This window comes from Nilaparvata lugens, chromosome 8 (genome assembly GCF_014356525.2).
Source record: "Nilaparvata lugens isolate BPH chromosome 8, ASM1435652v1, whole genome shotgun sequence".
Taxonomy (NCBI): domain Eukaryota; kingdom Metazoa; phylum Arthropoda; class Insecta; order Hemiptera; family Delphacidae; genus Nilaparvata; species Nilaparvata lugens.
In genome coordinates, this window is record NC_052511.1 from 46,734,192 (window position 1) to 46,756,131 (window position 21,940).

The 21,940-nt window shown below is 37.4% G+C and overlaps 1 protein-coding gene across 1 annotated transcript in view; it reads left to right on the forward strand.

Annotated features, from left to right (window-relative positions):
• The window catches only part of LOC111044280 (WD repeat-containing protein 81), a 103,877-nt gene extending 85,198 nt beyond the window's left edge, over positions 1-18,679 (forward strand). The window contains 6 exon segments of the mRNA XM_039435165.1: positions 3,756-3,963; positions 6,704-6,997; positions 7,975-8,127; positions 12,136-12,288; positions 16,747-16,853; positions 18,221-18,679. Coding sequence (XP_039291099.1) covers positions 3,756-3,963; positions 6,704-6,997; positions 7,975-8,127; positions 12,136-12,288; positions 16,747-16,853; positions 18,221-18,458 — 1,153 coding nt within the window. The 3' untranslated portion in view covers positions 18,459-18,679.
• Positions 18,680-21,940: the final 3,261 nt, after the last annotated feature.

The window sequence follows — 21,940 nt, forward strand, 5'->3', positions numbered from 1 at the left end:
TACTACAGCCAAAGTGAAGATGGGAAATAGGCTGAGCAGAAGCTTTCATTTTAATGCTGGTGTAAAGCAGGGTGATGGGCTCTCAGCAGTACTGTTCGACATTGCTCTCCAGAAAGCTATTGAAAGGGTGGATCAGAGAGGTACCATATTCAACAAGATGCATCAAGTATGTGCATATGCGGATGACGTGGTAATAATGGCTAGAAGTGTGGCATGCTTGAAAGAAGTTTATAAAATCCTGGAAATTGAAGCACGAAAAGTCGGACTGGTTGTAAATGAGAACAAGAGTAAATATCTGTGTGTGTCAGCAATCAAGTCCAGAGTACCAAGAAATATCTACGTGAATAACAAAAAGTTTGCAGGTGTAGAGAACTTCAAGTATCTAGGATGCCCAATAAATGCCACAGGTAATAATGCTTTTATAAAAGAAAGGATTCAAGCAGCTAATAGGGCCTACTATGCCAATGTTAGATTATTTAAAAGTAAGTTGGTCGGCAGGAGCACCAAGATAACAATATATAGAACATTGGTGCGTCCAGTGGCAACATATGCGGCAGAAACTTGGGTGATGAATATGGCTGACGAAAATGCATTAAAAATCTTTGAAAGATCCATACTAAGAAGAATTTACGGTCCCGTTCAGATTAATGAGCAGCAATGGCGAATAAGAAAAAATGAGGAAATAGAAGCATTAATAAAAGGAGAAAATATAGTACGCTTCATTAAAGCCCAAAGAATAAGGTGGTTGGGGCATGTGATGAGGATGAGTGAGGCTAGAAAAAAAAAAAAAAAAAAAAAAAAAAAAAAAAAAAAAAAAAAAAAAAAAAAAAAAAAAAAAAAAAAAAAAAAAAAAAAAAAAAAAAAAAAAAAAAAAAAAAAAAAAAAAAAAAAAAAAAAAAAAAAAAAAAAAAAAAAAAAAAAAAAAAAAAAAAAAAAAAAAAAAAAAAAAAAAAAAAAAAAAAAAAAAAAAAAAAAAAAAAAAAAAAAAAAAAATATTCATTTGAAGAGTTTATAGATGAATTTACATAATATAGACTAAGAAAATAATCATTGAACTGTATATGATATGAAAAAGCAATTTGTAATATAATAACTATAGATAATAATTATATTGTTATGCATCTACATAAATTGGCGGAGCTTTGGACATATCAATGTCCATTCTTCGGAAACAATATTAAAAATATCCTCCCCACTAACTCTCTACCAAAAACCGTTCACAAACATACACCGTTCTGTGTATATAGAATGTGGTAAATAGTCCGATTCACAATTTATCAGTAAAAAGATCCGCGTCCCAAGGGAAGAATTTTGACAGATTCTGTACCAGAAACCAGTTCCAGTTCCAAGTTCCTGCCCTACAGTCGAAGCCTGGTAAATTGTTCCAACGAGGTACAGTTCCAACTATCCGAGCTCTCATTGGTCAATTGGATTTTGTATTCTGCTTGCTTCTCTGCGGCTGCGCATGCGCTGATAGCTTGTTTACCATATAGTGAGGTCCACGTTATAATGACAGTATTTGATCAACTTTGGTTTTGCTATCCTTGTCTATCTTTCGACAAAGCCGGTCGTACTATCCTTTTCTAGGTCCACAACGGTGCCAATTATGTTTTTGACAGTGTAGAAATATGATTAATTAATGCAGAGAATCGGCATCGCTATTCTTCTATCTTTATCCACTACCATTATAACGTGGACCTCACTATAGCATAGGATAGCCATAGAATACATAACCAACAAAATTATGTTTGATAAATGAATTTTATGTTTCGTTAAATGAATTTTTCTCTATAGAAAAATTTGAGAGTAATGGAATGAAAGAAATGCACACTTTTCTAGAAGGTAAGTTTGTAAAACAGCCTTTATTCATTCACGCAGCTAGTGAACGACACATTTTGGTGTAAATCAACTTTATAAGTGCGCGCCAAAAGCTTGAACCAACGATTTTGAAATGGTGTTCCATGGGAACATTTTGCGCTAGTCACGTGATTGAACAATTTACGATTGGAACTGGAACAATTTACTGTACACAGAACGTACACATTAAGGTGCGTACAGATTCACGCGCCGCGAATATGAACAATTCACTTTCAATCAGCTGATGCCAAGCTTTTTATATCTGTATCTTACCGTTTCTGTAAAAATACAGATATAATCAGCTGATTAAAAGTGAATTACTCATGATCACCTTTATGATCATACCCTTATGTTAATCAGGTTCTGACTTTATAGAGCTAGAAAAGGATAGCGCTATTTGCTTTGTCGAATGATAGCAACATCAATATAAATCAACTATAGACCTTATGGAAATACAGCAATAGACTGGCTTCTCCACACATCTGTGTAATCACTTGTCAGCTGATTTATGATGAATAATTCTATAGTCTGATTTTTACTCTATTATTGGCGTATGAAGGAGGCTCCTTTTTCCTCTTATATTATCCTTGAAATGCAAAATTTCCAAAAACCTTGTATATACGTCGACGCGCAATTTAAAAAGGAACATACCTGTCAAATTTCATGAAAATCTATTACCGCGTTTCGCCGTAAATGCGCAACATATAATAGTATATTTCGCACCTAGGGCCGAAAATGAGACTTTTCTGTCTCGAAATCGGTTTTCAAGTCCGAGGCCGTAGGCCGAGGACTAGAAAAGATTGAGAGCCGGAAAAACATTTTTGCCCATGGTGAGAACGTTATTTTTCGCCACACAATATGAAAATAATTTATTGTTTATTAGGCACTTCCGAAAGCAAAGGAAGGTCATAGCTCTAGCAAATCTGAGGTAATCTGAATATCAGGAAATTGTCCAAGTATTTTTATTTTTTATTCTGATTTGTCTAAATAACCTAAAAGATTATGTTCAGTTATGTAAGAGGTTGAGTTTATACTTTTTATTCTTCCAATTGACAATAAGATGATTTATTATAAATGTTTGATTCTTGAATAATAAACACAAATAATGAAAATTTTTTGATCAGCTGTTTTAGCACACTTGAAATTTGGCCAATCTGAATGTCAACGTCAACAATGCTTGTTGTTGTTGACTTCGGAAGTTTAGGTTAGAAGTTCTATCGTACTCTGAAATCGAATTTGAATAGTTTATAATATATAAATCTATTCATCCAATAAAAAGATATTATCTTATTTCAGAATACTTATTCAACTCTAGAAGCATAAACTGATTCTGTTTCATAAACCATTTTGTAAACACATTCACATCAAATCAGAATCAGCTGACTTCAAGGTTATTTTACAGCCCTAGGGCCGTAAAACTTTTACCGGCCTGGTCAGAAAACAATCATTTTCGGCCCTAGGTGCGAAATATACTATTATATGTTGCGCATTTACGGCGAAACGCGGTAATAGATTTTCATGAAATTTGACAGGTATGTTCCTTTTTAAATTGCGCGTCGACGTATATACAAGGTTTTTGGAAATTTTGCATTTCAAGGATAATATAAAAGGAAAAAGGAGCCTCCTTCATACGTCAATATAAGAGTAAAAATCAGACTATAGAATTATTCATTATAAATCAGCTGACAAGTGATTACACAGATGTGTGGAGAAGCCAGTCTATTGCTGTATTTCCATAAGGTCTATAGTTTCAATCAGGTACTTGTGGATGAGAATACTGCGTGAGGTCTACTGTTCACAGAACTACTAGTTAGACCTTGCGGAGCACGGATTACCTGCTAGTTTCAAATATGTTTATTTTGTGTCTTATTAATGTGTTTATGTTTGTAATATTGCAGACACCTGAAAGGTAACTGGTTGGCCTACTGGGAACATGAGATAGGCCGTTCAGGCAAGGACACCCGTTTCAACATCAAACAGATCAAGCTGCAGAGTTTCGGAGGTCACTCAAACAGTGTTCGCGCCCTCCATGTGTTGGACAATGAGAACAGCTTCCTCAGCGCCAGCAGAGACAAGACTGTTAAATTGTGGTCGCTAAGAAGTCAGGTAGGCTCAAATTCAATTCAAATGTTCCCACAACAATGCAACTGTCCAGTTCTAGAAAGAGTGCAGAAGGTGAGGTATCTAGGGATAACATTGGATTCTCATTTAAGGTGGAAACACCATATCAATGATAAATGCCAGAAGCTGAAACATATAATACATAAATTTTATAATATTAATAAATTAAATAATAAAAAAATAATAAGATTGATAATATTTTGCTTATGCATAGTCTGTGCATAATATGGAATCTTGATTTGGGGTGGGGCTTTCAACTGCCATTTCAATAAAATGTTTGTTGTCCAAAAACATATTCTTAGAGCTGCCTTGGGTAAGCCTTGGCTGCATCCCAGTGCCGAGCTTTTCCAAGAAATGTGAGTTCTCACTCTAAAACAGCTTTATGTTGAGAGCTTAATTCTATTCATAAATAGGAATTCAGAATCACCCACCCAAACCCATACAATATTCGAAGCGCAAGAGTAGAATGTCCCCGAACTGACCTATCCATTTGCAGAAAACAATATGTGTATAATTGTGAAAGAATTTTCAACAGTATTCCACAAAATTTCATCACATCCAAGCCGGTTGGGCATGTTAAACGCATAGAAAATTGGATTCGTATCGATTTAAATTCTGTCATGTCTCTTATCAACTGAACTCTACACCTTGGCTTTTCCTATTTCCATTAGCTACATTTTCATGTTTTTATATTAAGTCTTCTTCTTCAGCTTATCTTCATAATTTGTCTCCTTTCTTACTACAGCATTATTATAATGGATATTTAAGTTTTTACATTGTTATACTGTGAAAAAACTTTTGATTATCTTTGATCTAAGAATCTTTGATATTTCATATCAATTCATAAAAAAAATTCAGCACTCGGCCTCTGCGCTCAGGTTTTCTTAACCTCTTTATATAATATATATCTTACTTATACTACCTACTGTATATCTAACTATTATGTTATGTATTTTATACTTCAAGTTTCTAACTTTGTAATCATCATTAAGGATAAATAAATTTGATTTGAATTTGAAATGCAAAATTCAACAAATATTTGTGACAGTAAGTTGAACAGTTTTTTACTGTTGAGCTGTGGTCACTAAGAAGTCAGGTAGGCTGAAATTCAAATTTATTTTGTTTTTATTTTATTTATTCATAATTATGGCTTTTATCGGCAGAGATCCTTTCGGATGTTCTGCCTTGCCGTATTACCCAATGTCATTTCCTATCAACACTCAAGTTTATAGGTTATGTATTGGGTTCTTCATGTTTTCTCACTAAAAATTTGCACTTTCACTTCCTGAGTTTTTATTTTATAAATTTTAAAATCAATAAAACTATTTTCAAACACAAATTCTCATTTAAAAAGCAAAAGCTATAAAACTTTTGATGATATATTGAACTGAAAATTTCACATTACAATTTCTTCCATGGCAACCAATTATTTTTCAAGTATAACAGTTAGGCCCGGTTGCATAACAGCCGGTTAAATTTTAACCGTGATTAATTTCACGGGAACCAATCAGAAAGTCCGTCTTTTCATAAAAGCCTTCTCTGATTGGTTCTCCTGAAATTAATCACGGTTATAATTTAACCACCTTTTGTGCAACCAGGCCTTACAATGTTTTACAGAAAGGACCTTAATCTATAGTGAGGTCCACGTCATAATGGTAGTATTAACATTGGTGTTGCTATCCTTGTCTACCATTCAACAAAACAGATAGCGCTATCCTTTTCTATAGTGAGGTTCACGTTATAATGGCAGTGTTTGTTTAGTAATGGCATTGCTATCCTTGTCTATCATCCAAGCTCCTTCCTTTACTAGCTCTGCACCGTTGCCAAGTAGTAGGCCTATGCACCCTATGAAGTAACAAGATATTTAACACGCGCATTTCACTTTTCATCGAATACCTTGAATACCGATTCAAAATTGAATCATCATGCAATAAAATGTAAATGCCAATGTTTTTCTTATGTTTTCACAGTGCATGGTTATTCATTCTTGAATCGATTTATCCCCAAATATGAAAAAATGTAACATTTCTCAAAAACATGTGAAAACCTCTTTGCAAAATAGATTTTGTTGCAATTGGATAATTTATGCAGTGGAGTGTTTTTTGGATTTAATTTTAAAAATAATAGTCACTATTTATAATTATTATTGACTAGCCGTCAGGCTCGCTTCGCAAAAAGCGCTGGAAAATCGCAGATTTTGGGCGTATCTTCGACGTTATTTTAAATTCCTTCTAACACAACATTATTACACCCTAGCTTAGCTTCTGTACTAAATTTGAACAATTTCTGTTTATTTATTCTTGATAAATCTGTGAAAAAGCAAAAAACGGTGGAAATACGCTAATTTTGGGCGTATCTTTGACACGTTATTGCAAATTCCTTCCAACACAACATTATTACACCCTAGCTGAGCTTCTGTACTAAATTTTAACATTTTCTGTTCATTTGTTCTCGATAAAGCTGAGAAAACGCTGGAAAAACGCAGATTTTGGGCATATCTTTGGAAAATTTTCCAAATCCGTTCTTTGTGCGCCTCTAAAGGGCCAACTGAACATACCTACCAAATTTGAACGTTTTAGGTCCGGTAGATTTTTAGTTCTGCGAGTGAGTCAGTCAGTCAGTCAGTGAGTGTCATTTCGCTTATATATATATATATATATATATATATATATATATATATATATATATATATATATATATATATAGATTCTTGGTTAATAAACAGGGCGACGGCACCTCGACCACGGCACCTCAATGGACGTACACCGGACACCGCAAATGCGTGGTGTCCCTGGCGTTTGTGCCCGGTGTCCGGCTGGCCGCATCCAGCGACAGTGAGGTGCACCTGTGGGATCCGTTTGTCGGCCGACTGGTGTCCCACTCTGACTCACGCCAGCTGCCGCCTGTCAACCTGCTCAAGGCCCTCCCTGCACCGTCGCACTGTCTCCTAGCTGCCACTATGGACGCCACACTCAAACTGTTCGATGCCAGGAGTCTGATAAACAATGGAGAAATCAAGGTAACAACCCAAACTTATTGAGAGAATTGCTCAAATAGTTGAAAATAGTTTTTATATTAGAAACTAGAAAGACTCAATGAAACATTCAAACTGTTCGATGCCAGGAGTCTGATAAACAATGGAGAAATCAAGGTAACAACCCAAACTTATTGAGAGAATTGTTTATATAATAGTTTTGTAGTAGAAACTAGAAAGATTCAATGAAACATTCAAACTATTCGATGACAGGAGTCTGATAAACAATGGAGAAATCAAGGTAACAACCCAAACTTCTTGAGACAATCGTTCAAATAGTTGATATAATTTTGCAGTGAAGAACTTCCATTCAATCTCCTGGTGAAATAGGCCTGCTCCCTTAAAGATCAAAGATCAAAGGTCTTCAATATTAGATAGACTTGCTCTGCTCGCCTTCTAAACTGGTATTGTAGAAGAGAGGCTTCCTATGCTCTTCAAAATTAGATAGGCTCGCTACGCTCGCCATCAAAGCTACTTAGAAACATTTATAAGCTCGCTACACTCGCCTTGAACATGAACTCACTACGCTCGCCTTGTGAATTAAAGAGGCTCGCTACGCTCGCCTTCAAAGCTACAATATTGTAGAAGAGAGGCTCGCTGCGCTCGCCTTTTAAGTCAAGTAGGCTCGCTACACTCGCCCTGTAGAAAAATTGGTTCGCTCCGCTCGCTTTCAAGGTTAAATAGGCTCGCCATGCTTGCCTTCAGAGATAGATATGAGCCTAAATATACTTCAAGGTGAGCAGTACGAGTTCAAGTTATTTTGAAGGCGAGCGGAGCGAGCCTGTAGAAGCCTCAAGGCGAGTTTAGTGAGTATTTATTCATCCCATAAAACTTTTATTTCTTTATTTGTGGGATTGAAAGGTCATTTCTACAGTGTTGGGATCTAATTTGATTTTATCTTATTGAGATTTTCCATAGTTTTGTTTATGTAATTTGGTTGATTTTGGTTTGTTCTGTTTCAGGTGTCAATGAACGCAACAGGTGGTGTGATTAGATGTATGGCGGTGTCGGAGAGCAGGCATTGGGTGGCCGTGGGTCAGGCCAGTGGCCAGCTGACTATCATCGACCTGCGCACTGGTGGCGTGTTGGCTTCCTGGCGGGGACATGAGGGAGAGGTCAGTTATAGCTCCTTTATATACAGGGCGTCCCACGAAAGGTGTAACAGTAACACCATAGATATCTCATTTTATAGTGCGTTTATGCTCCAATTTTCACTGTTAACTGAAGCCGATAGTCCTAGTAGTTATTTTTGGTGAAGCTATGTGACGCTGGTAGTCTCTCATACTGTGCCGTTCTTACACTATCACCCTAACAAAACAGTAATGATAGACAGTAGTCGACAATATTCCACAATAGTCGTCTTAAACAAACTGTGAGATTTGGAGCATGGACGCCCTATAGCATGGAATAGTTTCTTATGCTATAGTGAGGTCAACGTTATAATAGCAGTATTTGATTAACATTGGTGTTGCTATCCTTGTCTATCATTCGACAAATAAGATAGTGTTATCCTTTTCCAATAGATTAGAATTCAATACTAGTACCTGGGTCAACTTCTATCTTTCGAAAGATCTTCGAACTTTCGAGAATCGAACAGGGATGGAAATGAAGCAGAAAAAAAACAATACATCTGATGACTTACTCTACTAGAGCTACACTGCGAACAAAAAATACATAACAAAGACTACTCTACTAGAGATACAATAAAATAACAGTGGACAGCAACTCAAGATAGAGATTCACAAGTTACAAAGATTATAATACATATACAACATGCAGAATAAGTCATTACGTATGCAAATGACCTTAAGAGAGAGGTCACGTCCGCATACAGGAGCACCGGACAAAACAAGCGTTGAATTAAACTGTTAGTTCTATGAAAAATAGAAACTAAATAGATAATATAATATTATATATATATATATATATATATATATATATGTAAAGAATTAACCTGGTACATCCGTTTGTTTTGACTTACTTGAGTCTGACGTTTCGTCGCCATCGCAGACGACATCTTCTGAGGGTGGCGTCGAAATCCACACTGAGTCCTAGGTATTCTTTCTGGGTCGAAGAGCATACCTCCTACCCCCTCCCCAACTTGCTTGTTCTGGCGCTGTTGGGTGAGTGAAATTCCAGGAATGTTGTCTTGTTTTGGTGACAATGGTTCTGTAGCGGGTTTCATTGTACCAGGTACTGGGCGTTTGGTATTCAAAATTAACTTCCATAAGGGGACACGTTGAGGCTGTCGTCTCTTTTATTAGAGGCCTTGCTTTTCGATTTCCAACGCCTCTCTCACAATCCTGACTTGGAAATCTCGAATGCTGGCTATTTGTTTGGAATTCACGAAATTTATTGTATGACCAGTATTTTTCACATGGTTATATAGGGCTGAGGTGATTGTTGATTTTTTATGCTTAATTTATGTCATCTATTCTAGCAGAGATTCTCCTATTTGTTTGGCCTACATATTGCTTGTCACAGTTCAGGCAGGGGATACTGTAGACTCCTTGGTTTTCTAGCTCCAGTCTGTTGATGGTTTTTTTTAAGATTTGGGAATGAGTAGATGGGATTGAATAATGGTTTGATTTTGTGGGTTTTTAATACTCTTCCAATTCTGTCTGGTGCCCTTGATGTATGGGAGGAGTACTGTTTTTTCAAAATATTCTTCTTTTTCTTGTTGATTCCCTTTTTTAAGTGGAGACAGATTATTTACTATTGATTTTTGAAATTGTAGTTGGGTAGCCATTGGATTTGAGAATGTTAGTCACTGTCTTTATTTCTTCTTCTCTCCTTTTTTCATTGGTGAGATGAAGAGATCTGAAGATTAAGCTGTTTATAACTGAGGAGGATGAGCCGGGTGGTGATGTGATTGGAAATGTAAGTACCTGTTAGTGTGGGTGGGCTTTCTGTATACTGAATAGTTCAAACTTCCATCGGTTTGTCTCATCAATAGAACGTCTAAAAAGGGTAAAGATTGACTCTTTTTCTATTTCTAGTGTGAATTGGATTTTAGGGTGTATTTCATTTAGCTGCTGTAGAAATTCCAATAGTTTTTTCTTCACCATGAGGCCAAATTATGAAAATTCATCAACATATCTTTTCCAGATGCTCGGTTTGAAAAAAGCTTTGTTCAAGGCTTCTTCTTCAAAATGTGTCATGAAAAGGTTTGCTATGGCTGGAGAGAGAGATGATCCCATTGGTGCTCCTTCAATTTGCCTGTAATATTGATTTTTGTGTATGAACCTAAAATGTATCACCCTAAAATCCAATTCACACTAGAAATAGAAAAAGAGTCATCTTTACCCTTTTTAGACGTTCTATTGATGAGACAAACCGATGGAAGTTTGAACTATTCAGTATACAGAAAGCCCACCCACACTAACAGGTACTTACATTTCCAATCACATCACCACCCGGCTCAATCCTCCTCAGTTATAAACAGCTTAATCTTCAGATCTCTTCATCTCACCAATGAAAAAAGGAGAGAAGAAGAAATAAAGACAGTGACTAACATCTCAAATCCAATGGCTACCCAACTACAATCATTCAAAATCAATAGTAAATAATCTGTCTCCACTTAAAAAAGGGAATCAACAGAAAAAGAAGAATATTTTGAAAAAAAACAGTACTCCTCCCATACATCAAGGGCACCACAGACAGAATTGGAAGAGTATTAAAAACCACAAAATCAAACCATTATTCAAATCCCATCTACTCATTTCCAAATCTTAAAAAAACCCATCAACAGACTGGAGCTAGAAAACAAGGAGTCTACAGTATCCCCTGCCTGAACTGTGACAAGCATATGTAGGCCAATATGTAGGAGAATCTCTGCTAGAATAGATGGAACATAAATTAAGCATAAAAAATCAACAATCAACCTCAGCCTATATAACCATGTGAAAAATAATGGTCATACAATAAATTTCGTGAATTCCAAACAAATAGCCAGCATTCGAGATTTCCAAGTCAGGATTGTGAGAGAGGCGTTGGAAATCGAAAAGCAAGGCTCTCTAAATAAAAGAGACGACAGCTCAACGTGTCTCCCTTATGGAAGTTAATTTTGAATACCAAACGCCCAGTACCTGGTACAATGAAACCCGCCTACAGAACCATTGTCACCAAACAAGACAACATTCCTGGAATTCACTCACCCAACAGCGCCAGAACAAGCAAGTGGTGGGAGGGGGTAGGAGGTATGCTCTTCGACCCAGAAAGAATACCTAGGACTCAGTGTGGATTTCGACGCCACCCCAGAAGATGTCGTCTGCGATGGCGACGAAACGTCAGACTCAAGTAAGTCAAAACAACGGATGTACCCGGTTAATTCTTTTACATATAATATATCCATCCGCGAAACACTCAAATGTAATATATATATATATATATTATATATATATATATATATATATAATATATATGTCTCCATAGTAATAATTTAGATAGATTTACATGGAAATCATTAGATAAAATTATCGTATGAGCGTGATAGCGTGATATTATGTACATGATTATTGTAATAGTCCATGTGTATATTATATAATTTTGTTCTGCAAGAGGACAGTGTTCTGTACATGCAATGTGTACAGAACAACCCATAAGGTTGAATAGGCTCGCTCTACTCGCCTTCAAAGCTACTTAGAAACATTTATAAGCTCGCTACACTCGCCTTAAACATGAACTCACTACGCTCGCCTTGTGAATTAAAGAGGCTCGCTACGCTCGCCTTCAAAGCTACAATATTGTAGAAGAGAGGCTCGCTGCGCTCTCCTTTTAAGTCAAGTAGGCTCGCTACGCTCGCCCTGTAGAAAAATTGGTTCGCTCCGCTCGCTTTCAAGGTTGAATAGGCTCGCCATGCTTGCCTTCAGAGATAGATATGAGCCTAAATATGCTTCAAGGTGAGCAGTACGAGTTCAAGTTATTTTGCGAGCGGAGCGAGCCTATAGAATCCTCAAGGCGAGTTTAGTGAGTATTTATTCATCCCATGAAACTTTTTTCTTTATTTGTGGGATTAAAAGATCATTTCTACAGTTTTGGGATCTAATTTGATTTTATCTTATTGAGATTTTCCATAGTTTTGTTTATGTAATTTGGTTGATTTTGGTTTGGTTTGTGTTCAGGTGTCAATGAACGCAACAGGTGGTGTGATTAGATGCATGGCGGTGTCGGAGAGCCGGCATTGGGTGGCCGTGGGTCAGGCCAGTGGCCAGCTGACTATCATCGACCTGCGCACTGGCGGCGTGTTGGCTTCCTGGCGGGGACATGAGGGAGAGGTCAGTTATAGCTCCTTTATATACAGGGCGTCCCACGAAAGGTGTAACAGTAACTTTTTGTGTAGTTGAGAAGTTGATATTGTGGTAATTATTCATATTGAATGAAAAAGACTAAGATATTGTCAAAAAACCACTGATTTATTGAAATAGAAAGACGGTTTCGGTTATTACACCATTGTCAATCTCTGATAAACTCAAGATCTGGTGTAACAGTAATAAATAAATAAATACCATAGATACACCATAGATACCCCATTGTATAGTGCGTTTATGTTCCAAACTTCACTGTTATCTGAAGCCGATAGTCGTAGTAGCAGTTTTGGTGAAGCTATGTGACGCTGGTAGTCTCTCATACTGTGCCCTTCTTACACTATCACCTAAACAAAACAGTAATAATCGACATTAATTGACAATATTCCACAATAGTCGGCTTGAACAAACTGTGAGATTTGGAGCATGGACGCCCTATAGTATGGAATAGTTTCTTATGCTATAGTGAGGTCCACGTTATAATAGCAGTATTTGATTAACATTGGTGTTGCTATCCTTGTCTATCATTCGACAAATAAGATAGTGATATCCTTTCCATAGATTAGAATTCAATACTAGTACCTGAGTCAACTTCTATTTTTCGAGATCTTTCGAGAATCGAACAGGGATGGAAATGAAGCAGAGAATAAACAAGAGCTGGAAGAAGTATTGGATCTTAAGGAAAATATTCAAATAAGATTTCTCGAATGAATTAAAAGCTAAAGCCCTCGGAAATAGATATTTCGCACCTAGAGCAGAAAATGAGATTTTTCCGGCTCGAAATCGGTTTTCAAGTCCGAGGCCGTAGGCCGAGCAAATGCTATTTTTCGCCACACACAAAAATAAACAATATATATATGAGAATAGTTGTTTACTAAGCACTTCCGAAAGCAGAAGTGGAAGGTGATAGCTCTAGCAAATCTGAGGTAATCTGAATATCAGGAAATTGTCCAAGTATTTTTATTTTTTATTCTGATTTGTCTAAATAACCTAAAAGATGATGTTCAATTATGTGGGAGGTTGAGTTTATACTTTTTTATTCTTTCAAATGACAATAAGATGATATCATTATCAATGTTTTAATTATTGAATAATGAAATGTTTTTTGATCACCTTTCTTAGTTCCATGTTAGCGGCGGGAAAGGGTACTCTTTCCGGCCTAGGCCGGAAAGAAACTCGTTCTGACGTCAGACGAGAGTCGTCTGCAAACAATGCCATTCAGATCTATGTAGGGACCGGAAAACAGCTGCTTTCTGTGCAGTGTGGCGAAAATATTCGAAGGAGACTTCTCGAATGAATTAAAAGCTAAAGCCCTCAGAAAACGTGTCTATCCATCACTGTTGTATGGGGCCCAAACTTGGACACTGACAGCTGAACTTGACAGAAGATTAGAGACAACTCAGACAAAAATGTCAAAAAGTATACTCGGGCTTCAACTGCAACAGAGAGTAAGCTAGGTTTACACTATGTAGCAGAGCTAGATGTAGCAGAGCTATATAGCTCTGCTACATGTTCAAAAAGTGACACTGGAAATGTGCTATATAGCCCGGCTATATAGCATTTTTAAGCCTATTTTCTCAGCTATATAGCAGAAATTGAGATATCCAAAGTTTTCGGTAAACATCAAAGAGAATCAGAGCTACATGTAGCTCTGCTATACAGGGTCTGTATAATAAGTAACCGCACTGACCTCAGGAAATTTTTTATTGGCAAAAATATGTACAATTCTTCAATAGATATCTTCAAAGTAGTCCCTATTGGACTCTGGAAAACGTTCAACGTGCTACGACGAGGGCTCTAGACAGCATAGAGGTTGCCGACTTCCAGGGAGCGTTCAGGGATTTGAAAATCCGGTATCAGCGTGTTATCGACTCCAATAGGGACTACTTTGAAGATATCTAATGAAAAATTGTACATATTTTGCCAATAAAAAATTTCTCAAGGTCAGTCCGGTTACTTATTATACAAACCCTGTATGTAAATTTTTGTTTATAGCAGAGCTGGATGTAGCTACTCTGTCCTTGAAGGAAGGCTGCTGAAGCTGTTTACTGCTGTTTGCAACTGTTTAGCGCCTGCTGGGTTTACACCAGATATACTGTACTCATTTGTTGACAGAGTGCTAGTAGGCTGCTGCGCATTACAAGCATTTCTTTCTGATTTATAATTATATTATTGTGCAAAAATGGAGAGTGAATTTGACTGGAATAAAGACAATATTAGAAGAAAGTTCTTGAAACTACCATCACAACGAATTTCATAAGTCAAATCGTCTCTATCATCCTCATTTAGGTCTTTCAAAAGGTCACTACCACTGTATAGTTTTCTAGCCTGAAGGGAGGGTCTTATCCAAAATCTTCTCTCTCTTCTCTGTGCTGAAAATATCACAGTAGCTGCGGCGAAAGCAGCGACTGCTGCAAGAACTACCTTCTTCTTCGGCATCTGGCTGGGAACTGAACAGTGAACTTTATTACAAACATCTTGCAGAGCTACATATAGCTCTCCCAGATAAAATTAGCGTTAAAATCCACTTATAGCAGAGCTATATGTGTAAGGCACGATAGCCTTCACCAATTATGTAAGCAGGGACGCCTCCACCAAATATGTAAGCAATATTTGGGACGGCGGGAGGAGCCTTCACCAAAATATGTAAGAACGATGTGCTTACAAACCAAATATGTAAGGGGAAAAGAACTATGAATACAAAAAATGAACAGAATAACTAGAACTTTAATGAGTCTTTAACATATTTACATTTGAACAAAACAGGATTATTTTGATTATAAAACAATATTTTATATGAATTAATGGGGAAACACTCGCTTGCTGCTAATGAGGATTCAATGTTTGTGGTTATGAAAAAATTAAGAACAATGATTCAGTAGTCACCTACCTTTTTGAAATAGCTTCCCACTTTGGCATCCACTGGTATTTCGCGGCGTTATTATTAATTAAAAATCCAAATAACTGATCTAATGAAATGGGTTCAGATCCCGTCCTATTCAATAATACAATTCTCTTTAAACTGCACAAACTGCGACAGGAAAACTGTATTATAAAACAAGAGCAAAATCTATCCCCCTTCACCAGAACAGCCGGACTTTACTCACAGTCCTATCGAACGAGCTCACACACCACCTGACACACACACAGACACACTGACCAAAAGTAAAATTTTTGGGTATTAAATATAAACTCAGTCAATGTCAAACATGAAAGCCATTTCAAGTACATATTTTTATCAGTCGCACAAGCGGCACGTTTGCTATTAAAAACAAAAGAGAAGCTACGTTAATTTTGACAACAAATGAAATAAACAATCTTTCTGTCGATGACAAAAATTGTTCAAGGACAAGACCACTGTTCATTAAACTTTTACAATTTAAAACTCTAAAATCCTGATCAATATGAGATAAATATATGATTCATATATATGTCCCATATGACCAGGTGACATATGTAGCTGACAGAGCTATATGTAGCTCAAATTTTATATAGCTTAGAAACACGGAAATTTTGAAAAAGATCAATGTGAAGTATCTGCAACGGGAAGCTCATCTAATCAAGTGGAGATGGGCCGGTCACGTGGCAAGTATGGAAGCTGACAGATGGGCGAAGAATGGATACCACGGGACAGGACCAGAGGAAGGGGACGCACGCCCAGCACTCCGGTGCAGAGATCAACTTTCACAACGAGTTGGAGATTTGTGGCTGACCGAAGCTAGAGACAGGGGAAGATGGGCACAAATTATTGACAGACTCTGAATTGAAAAGTGGAAAATTTTATAATTTAAATTAATGTGAAATTGTATTTGTTGCCAACCACATATATACCTCATAAGAGAGGCTTTTGTTATTTTAAGAATGTAAATAAAGCTATATTATTATTACTAGTAGTTCTGTGAACAGTAGACCTCACGCAGTATTCTCATCCACAAGTACCTGATTGAAACTGTAGACCTTATGGAAATACAGCAATAGACTGGCTTCTCCACACATCTGTGTAATCACTTGTCAGCTGATTTATGATGAATAATAATTCTATAGCCTGATTTTTACTCTAATATTGGCGTATGTAGGAGGCTCCATTTTCCTTTTATATTATCCTTGGAATGCAAAATTTCCATAACCGTGCATATACGTCGACGAGCAATTAAAAAATAAACATACCTGTCAAATTTCATGAAAATCTATTACCGCGTTTCGCCGTAAATGCGCAACATACAAACATTTAAACATTAAGAGAAATGCCAAACCGTCGACTTGAATCTTAGACCTCACTTCGCTCGGTCAATTATAGAATGCAACAGGATTTTGTCCAAACTGGCCTCTGTCATTCAATTGCATCTATTCATTGAATTATTATGTAATAATATTAATTTGTTAAATTTATTGTAATAATAACTTAGAAATAATTTGTTTGATTTGCAGGTTTTACAACTTGCAGCTGTGGATGATCAGACGATTGTCAGTTCTTCTCTGGACCAGGCCGTGTCTGTATGGAATGCGACCGATGGAAAACTTGTCTGTCACCTGAAGTAAGTGTCAATTACTCTCAATTTTATTCAATAATTTATTACTTTTTGTTTCAAGTATATGTTGTAATGAATATAGTTAATGAAGCTCCCTGCACACAGAGACAATACAAGTGTTCACTATCTTCTTCTTCTTTGGCTGTGCCTTATCCCATTTAAATGGGGTCGGCATTCCTTTCTCTTAGTCTGCCTCTCCACAAAGCCCTATCCAATGCTTCTCTCTCCTCCAACCACTCTCCCGCAAGTCAGCCGCTATTCTATCTGCCCACCTCATCCTAGGTCTACCTCGTCCTCTCACACCATCCAAAACCAAATCCTGTCCAACATAATCCTCCTCCCGTCGCTGTACATGCCCAAACCACCTCATCCTTGTCTCCTGCATTTTCATTCCCAGTGGTCCAACTTTTACAGTGCCTCTGATCAATTCATTTCTTATTTCATGATTATTTCATTTTTATCATTCTTATTTCATTTCTTATTTCTTCTTGTAACCCCACACATCCATCTTAACATTCTCATCTCAGTCACTTCCATCTTTCGTTCCTGTTTCTTTGAAATGGGCCATACAAGTGTTCACTATACTCTGTACAAAATTACTTGTTACTTGGGATGGACATTCACAGCAGAGAAGGCATACAGTGGCAGGGATACAACGGCAGCTATGTTGCCGTTTTGAACCGGACAGCGTTCTCTAATTTCCAGTGAGTATTCAAGCGCTCATGATACACATACGGATGTTTCCTCTCTGGAAGCGCTCAGTCGACTGAGTCTAATCGACAAATTGGCAACTGCCAATAGTAGCTGCTGTTCTGGCTTGGTTTAAACTTAGCCTACCTTGTGGAAACAAATCAAATCAATCAAATCAAATAGCTTTTTATTCACAAAACATAATACAAATTCATGAAATTAATTTACACATTTAACAGTGAATACTCTCCACAAAGACTTGAGTCTGTGAGTGGAGAGTGAGTTCTTTCAAGTTGATTGACATTATGTTCTCATGTTTTGTACATATTATAATTAAAACTATTTCAATTGAATCAACTAACATTCATCAGCAAATCAAGAATATGAATTGCACACAATGAAATTCCAAACTGGTAATAAGTATATATAAACAAATATATAAATAGTAGCTTAAAGGCTATACGTAATCATTATAAATGGCAAATTCACTAAGTTCTGAATAAGAAGGCGGATTGAATCAGTTGCTTTGCAGCATCCCTGCCAATTTCTAATAACCATCTACTCGAATGTTGCTTGTAGGTGTTTAATACTGTAATTTTAATACTGTAAAACAGCTTTTGTAGTGATTTACTTTATTTTATAGTAAATTTTCACTAACTTTTATTTGTAATTTTTCGTTTCAGGGGCCCAACAGAACCCCTGCACTGCCTCTCAGTACATGGGGACGAACTGATTTGGGGCACCACTGCCAACAGGGTGGGGGTGCACACAGGAGGGGTGCGCGAAGGAGGGGCCACCTACACCTCACTGCGCCTGCGCACTGATTCCCTCAAAGGACTGCTCACATGTATGCAAGTGTTGCCTAATAATCAGCTGTTATTGTTGGGTGCTGATAGTGGCGCTATCACTCTGATTTGCTAAAGTGTGACTCACTTTATCCAGGTCTCTCAGTTGATCTAGATCAATTTGCTAGGGTGAGATCCACTTCATCATGATCCCAGTTGATCCCAAACAATCAGTTGTCAACCTAGCTCCGCAGTGCATGCTTGTCTGACTCGGACTAGGCGCTGAGACAGCAAAATAATAGTAGCGTTGGTGGGAATGCGAGCGGCCGCAGTAACATCTTCCACCCAGCAATGGTCGGCGTAGTTCCGCCTTGCGGACAGACGAAAGATCAATCCAGTCGGTTATTTGATCCCTCCAGCCAGGCTCAGCCAAGCAGCCGAGACAATAGAACAATGGAGTGATGGCCTTATTCGCGTTCATCAGCAGTTTTCTTTCTCACGATTATTTTTATTTTTGTGCTACCTATAATCAATAATAACTCCAGTCACCAGTAAAAAGTTCCCAGAAAGGTGGTGTACTACCATATTAATGACTTTTCATGATGATTTTTAATTATTTAAAAATATTGTTGACATTCTGAGCCTTCATGAACCTAGCTCCGCAGTGCAGGCTGGTTGCTTGGCTGAATCGGACTAGGCGCTGAGACAGCAAATAATAGCAGCGTTGGTGGGAATGCGAGCGGCCGCAGTAACATCTTCACCCAGCAATGGTCGGCGTAGTTCCGCCTAGCGGACAGACGAAGATCAATCCAGTGGTTATTTGATCCCTCCAGCCAGGCTCAGCCAAGCAGCCGAGACAATAGAACAATGGAGTGGCGGTCTTATTCGCGTTCATCAGCAGTTTTCTTTCTCACGATTATTTTGATTTTTGTGTGTCAATATAACTCCAGTCACCAGTAAAAAGTTCCAGAAACGTGGTGTACTACCATATTAATGACTTTTCATGATGATTTCTAATTATTTAGAAACATTGTTGACATTCTGACCCTAAACTTGGGGTCGCTGAGAACGAATCTGCAATCAGAATTTCTCTATCACGAAAAATAACGAAAATAATCCAGCAACCGTTAACAGTCATCCTGCAATGCCGCCGAAACACTTCCAAGCCAGACACCCATCTCGAATGACAACAACGCCAAGCTGTAAGAAACCATCCTGCACTGCGGCGCTAGGTTAAAACGTGGCTTCAAGGCGAGCGAAGCGAGCCTCACATCATATTCAGCTCATAGTGAGGTCCACGTTATGGCAGTGTTTGATTGGCAATGGTATTTCTATCCTTGTCTATCATTCAACAGAGCGGATAGCGCTAATGCCCGCCGCAAAGTAGACTCACGCTAATCCACGAAAAGCAACCCACGCCGTGGGATGTTTTGTGAACCATTGCTATAGTATTCATAATCAGTCAGCTGACAAGTGGATTATTCATTGCATGTATTACACAGATGTCTGGAGAAGCCTAGCAATGGTTTACAAAACATCCCACGGTGTGGGTTGCTTTTCGTGGATTAGCGTGAGTCTACTTTGCGGCGGGCCTAAAACCTCCGATTTTCGGTTCCTTAGCAAGTTTTCTGCGATTATCGCCAGATCGAGCCATCGGACAGAAAAAAATCACCGGTATTTTTTCTACATAATGAACTTTCGAATTAAATGGAATATGAATGGTTCTCGTTCAACCAATGCCGACAGTTTGTAGTCCCTTGATCATCGGAGACATTGATCAAGTGAGTCTCACCTATGGTGTGGCCCACGTTATAATGGCAGTGGATAAAGATAGAAGAATAGCGATGCCGATTCTCTGCATTAATTAATTATATTTCTACACCGTCAAAAACATAATTGACATCGTTGTGGACCTAGAAAAGGATAGTACAACCGGCTTTGTCGAATGATAGACAAGGATAGCAAAACCAAAGTTGATCAAATACTGTCATTATAACGTGGACCTCACTATAGACCTAGCGCCGCAGTGCAGGATGGTTTCTCACAGCTTGGCGTTGTTGTCATTCGAGATGGGTGTCTGGCTTGCAAGTGTTTCGGCCGCATTGCAGGATGACTGTTAACGGTTGCCGGAACATCAACAGCTGGATTATTTTCGTTATTTTTCGTGATAGAGAAATTCTGATTGCAGATTCGTTCTCAGCGACCCCAAGTTAAGGCCTGAAGGCTCAGAATGTCAACAATATTTTTAAATAATTAAAAATCATCATGAAAAGTCATTAATATGGTAGTACACCACGTTTCTGGGAACTTTTTACTGGTGACTGGAGTTATTATTGACACCCAAAAATCAAAATAATCGTGAGAAAGAAAACTGCTGATGAACGCGAATAAGACCGCCATTCCATTGTTCTATTGTCTCGGCTGCTTGGCTGAGCATGGCTGGAGGGATCAAATATAACCGACTGGATTGATCTTTCGTCTGTCCGCTAGGCGGAACTACGCCGACCATTGCTGGGTGGAAGCGGTTACTGCGGCCGCTCGCATTCCCACCAACGCTGCTATTATTTGCTGTCTCAGCGCCTAGTCCGATTCAGCCAAGCAACCAGCCTGCACTGCGGAGCTAGGTTTAGGGAGCTACACCGTCTGATTTTCAAGCTGGTGTTGTAACTTAAAAACTTACAAACATTCCTTATAAATTACATCAGTGTTTCCCATTCTACCAATGCTGATATGTCAAACTCATTATATCTTTATTATGTGGGATAGACAACAAATTGTGCTACAATACATAAATAATAATATTTTCTGGGATTGGGTCACAATAATAATTATAATGAGGAGTTATTTTCATCAGAATACCTCACCAAAACATTTCTGTGATAAATTCAGTCGGGAACAATGTAGATAACCTGCTCTATCTATAAGGTAACCTGTTCCATTATATTGATATGAACATTGTATGTTAATCCACTGTAAATATTGAGTATTTTATAAGCTGAATCTAGTGTATATCCTAACTAGTTTTTTATTTGTTTGAAGCTGTCTATGAGATTAGTTTACTTTAGTTTTTACTCCATGTTTTGTTTATTTTTTTAATAGGAATGGATCTTAATGTGTTTCAATTCCTTGAAAAGTTATCTACTAGAGAAAATTAATTTTCTTGCAACTTTACTTCAGTTGCCATTTCTATCGTTGGGCGAAAACTAATGATTTACTATTCAAATAATTGAATTGATTTTTTTGGAAAAATCATTGACAAATTTTACAATTAACAATATTATTTCTTAATTATTATTGTGAAATTTTACAATCTAACAATATTATTTCTTAATTATTCTTGTATAACAAGAACACCGTTTGAACAATCAACCATGATTGATGTTATTTTATTTTAGTGTTAACTAACACCATATTGATATTATTTTTAATTTGTATTTTTTTCTCATTTTCCTCTCTTTCTCCCATACATTCTTTTTTTCTAAGAGGAGCCTTGTTCCATTCTATTTTATAACTATAATTTTAGCTTTAGAATTATCTCGTTCTATTACCTATAGTGATGTCCACGTTATAATGGCAGTGTTTGATTAGCAACGGTATTGCTATCCTTGTCTATCATTC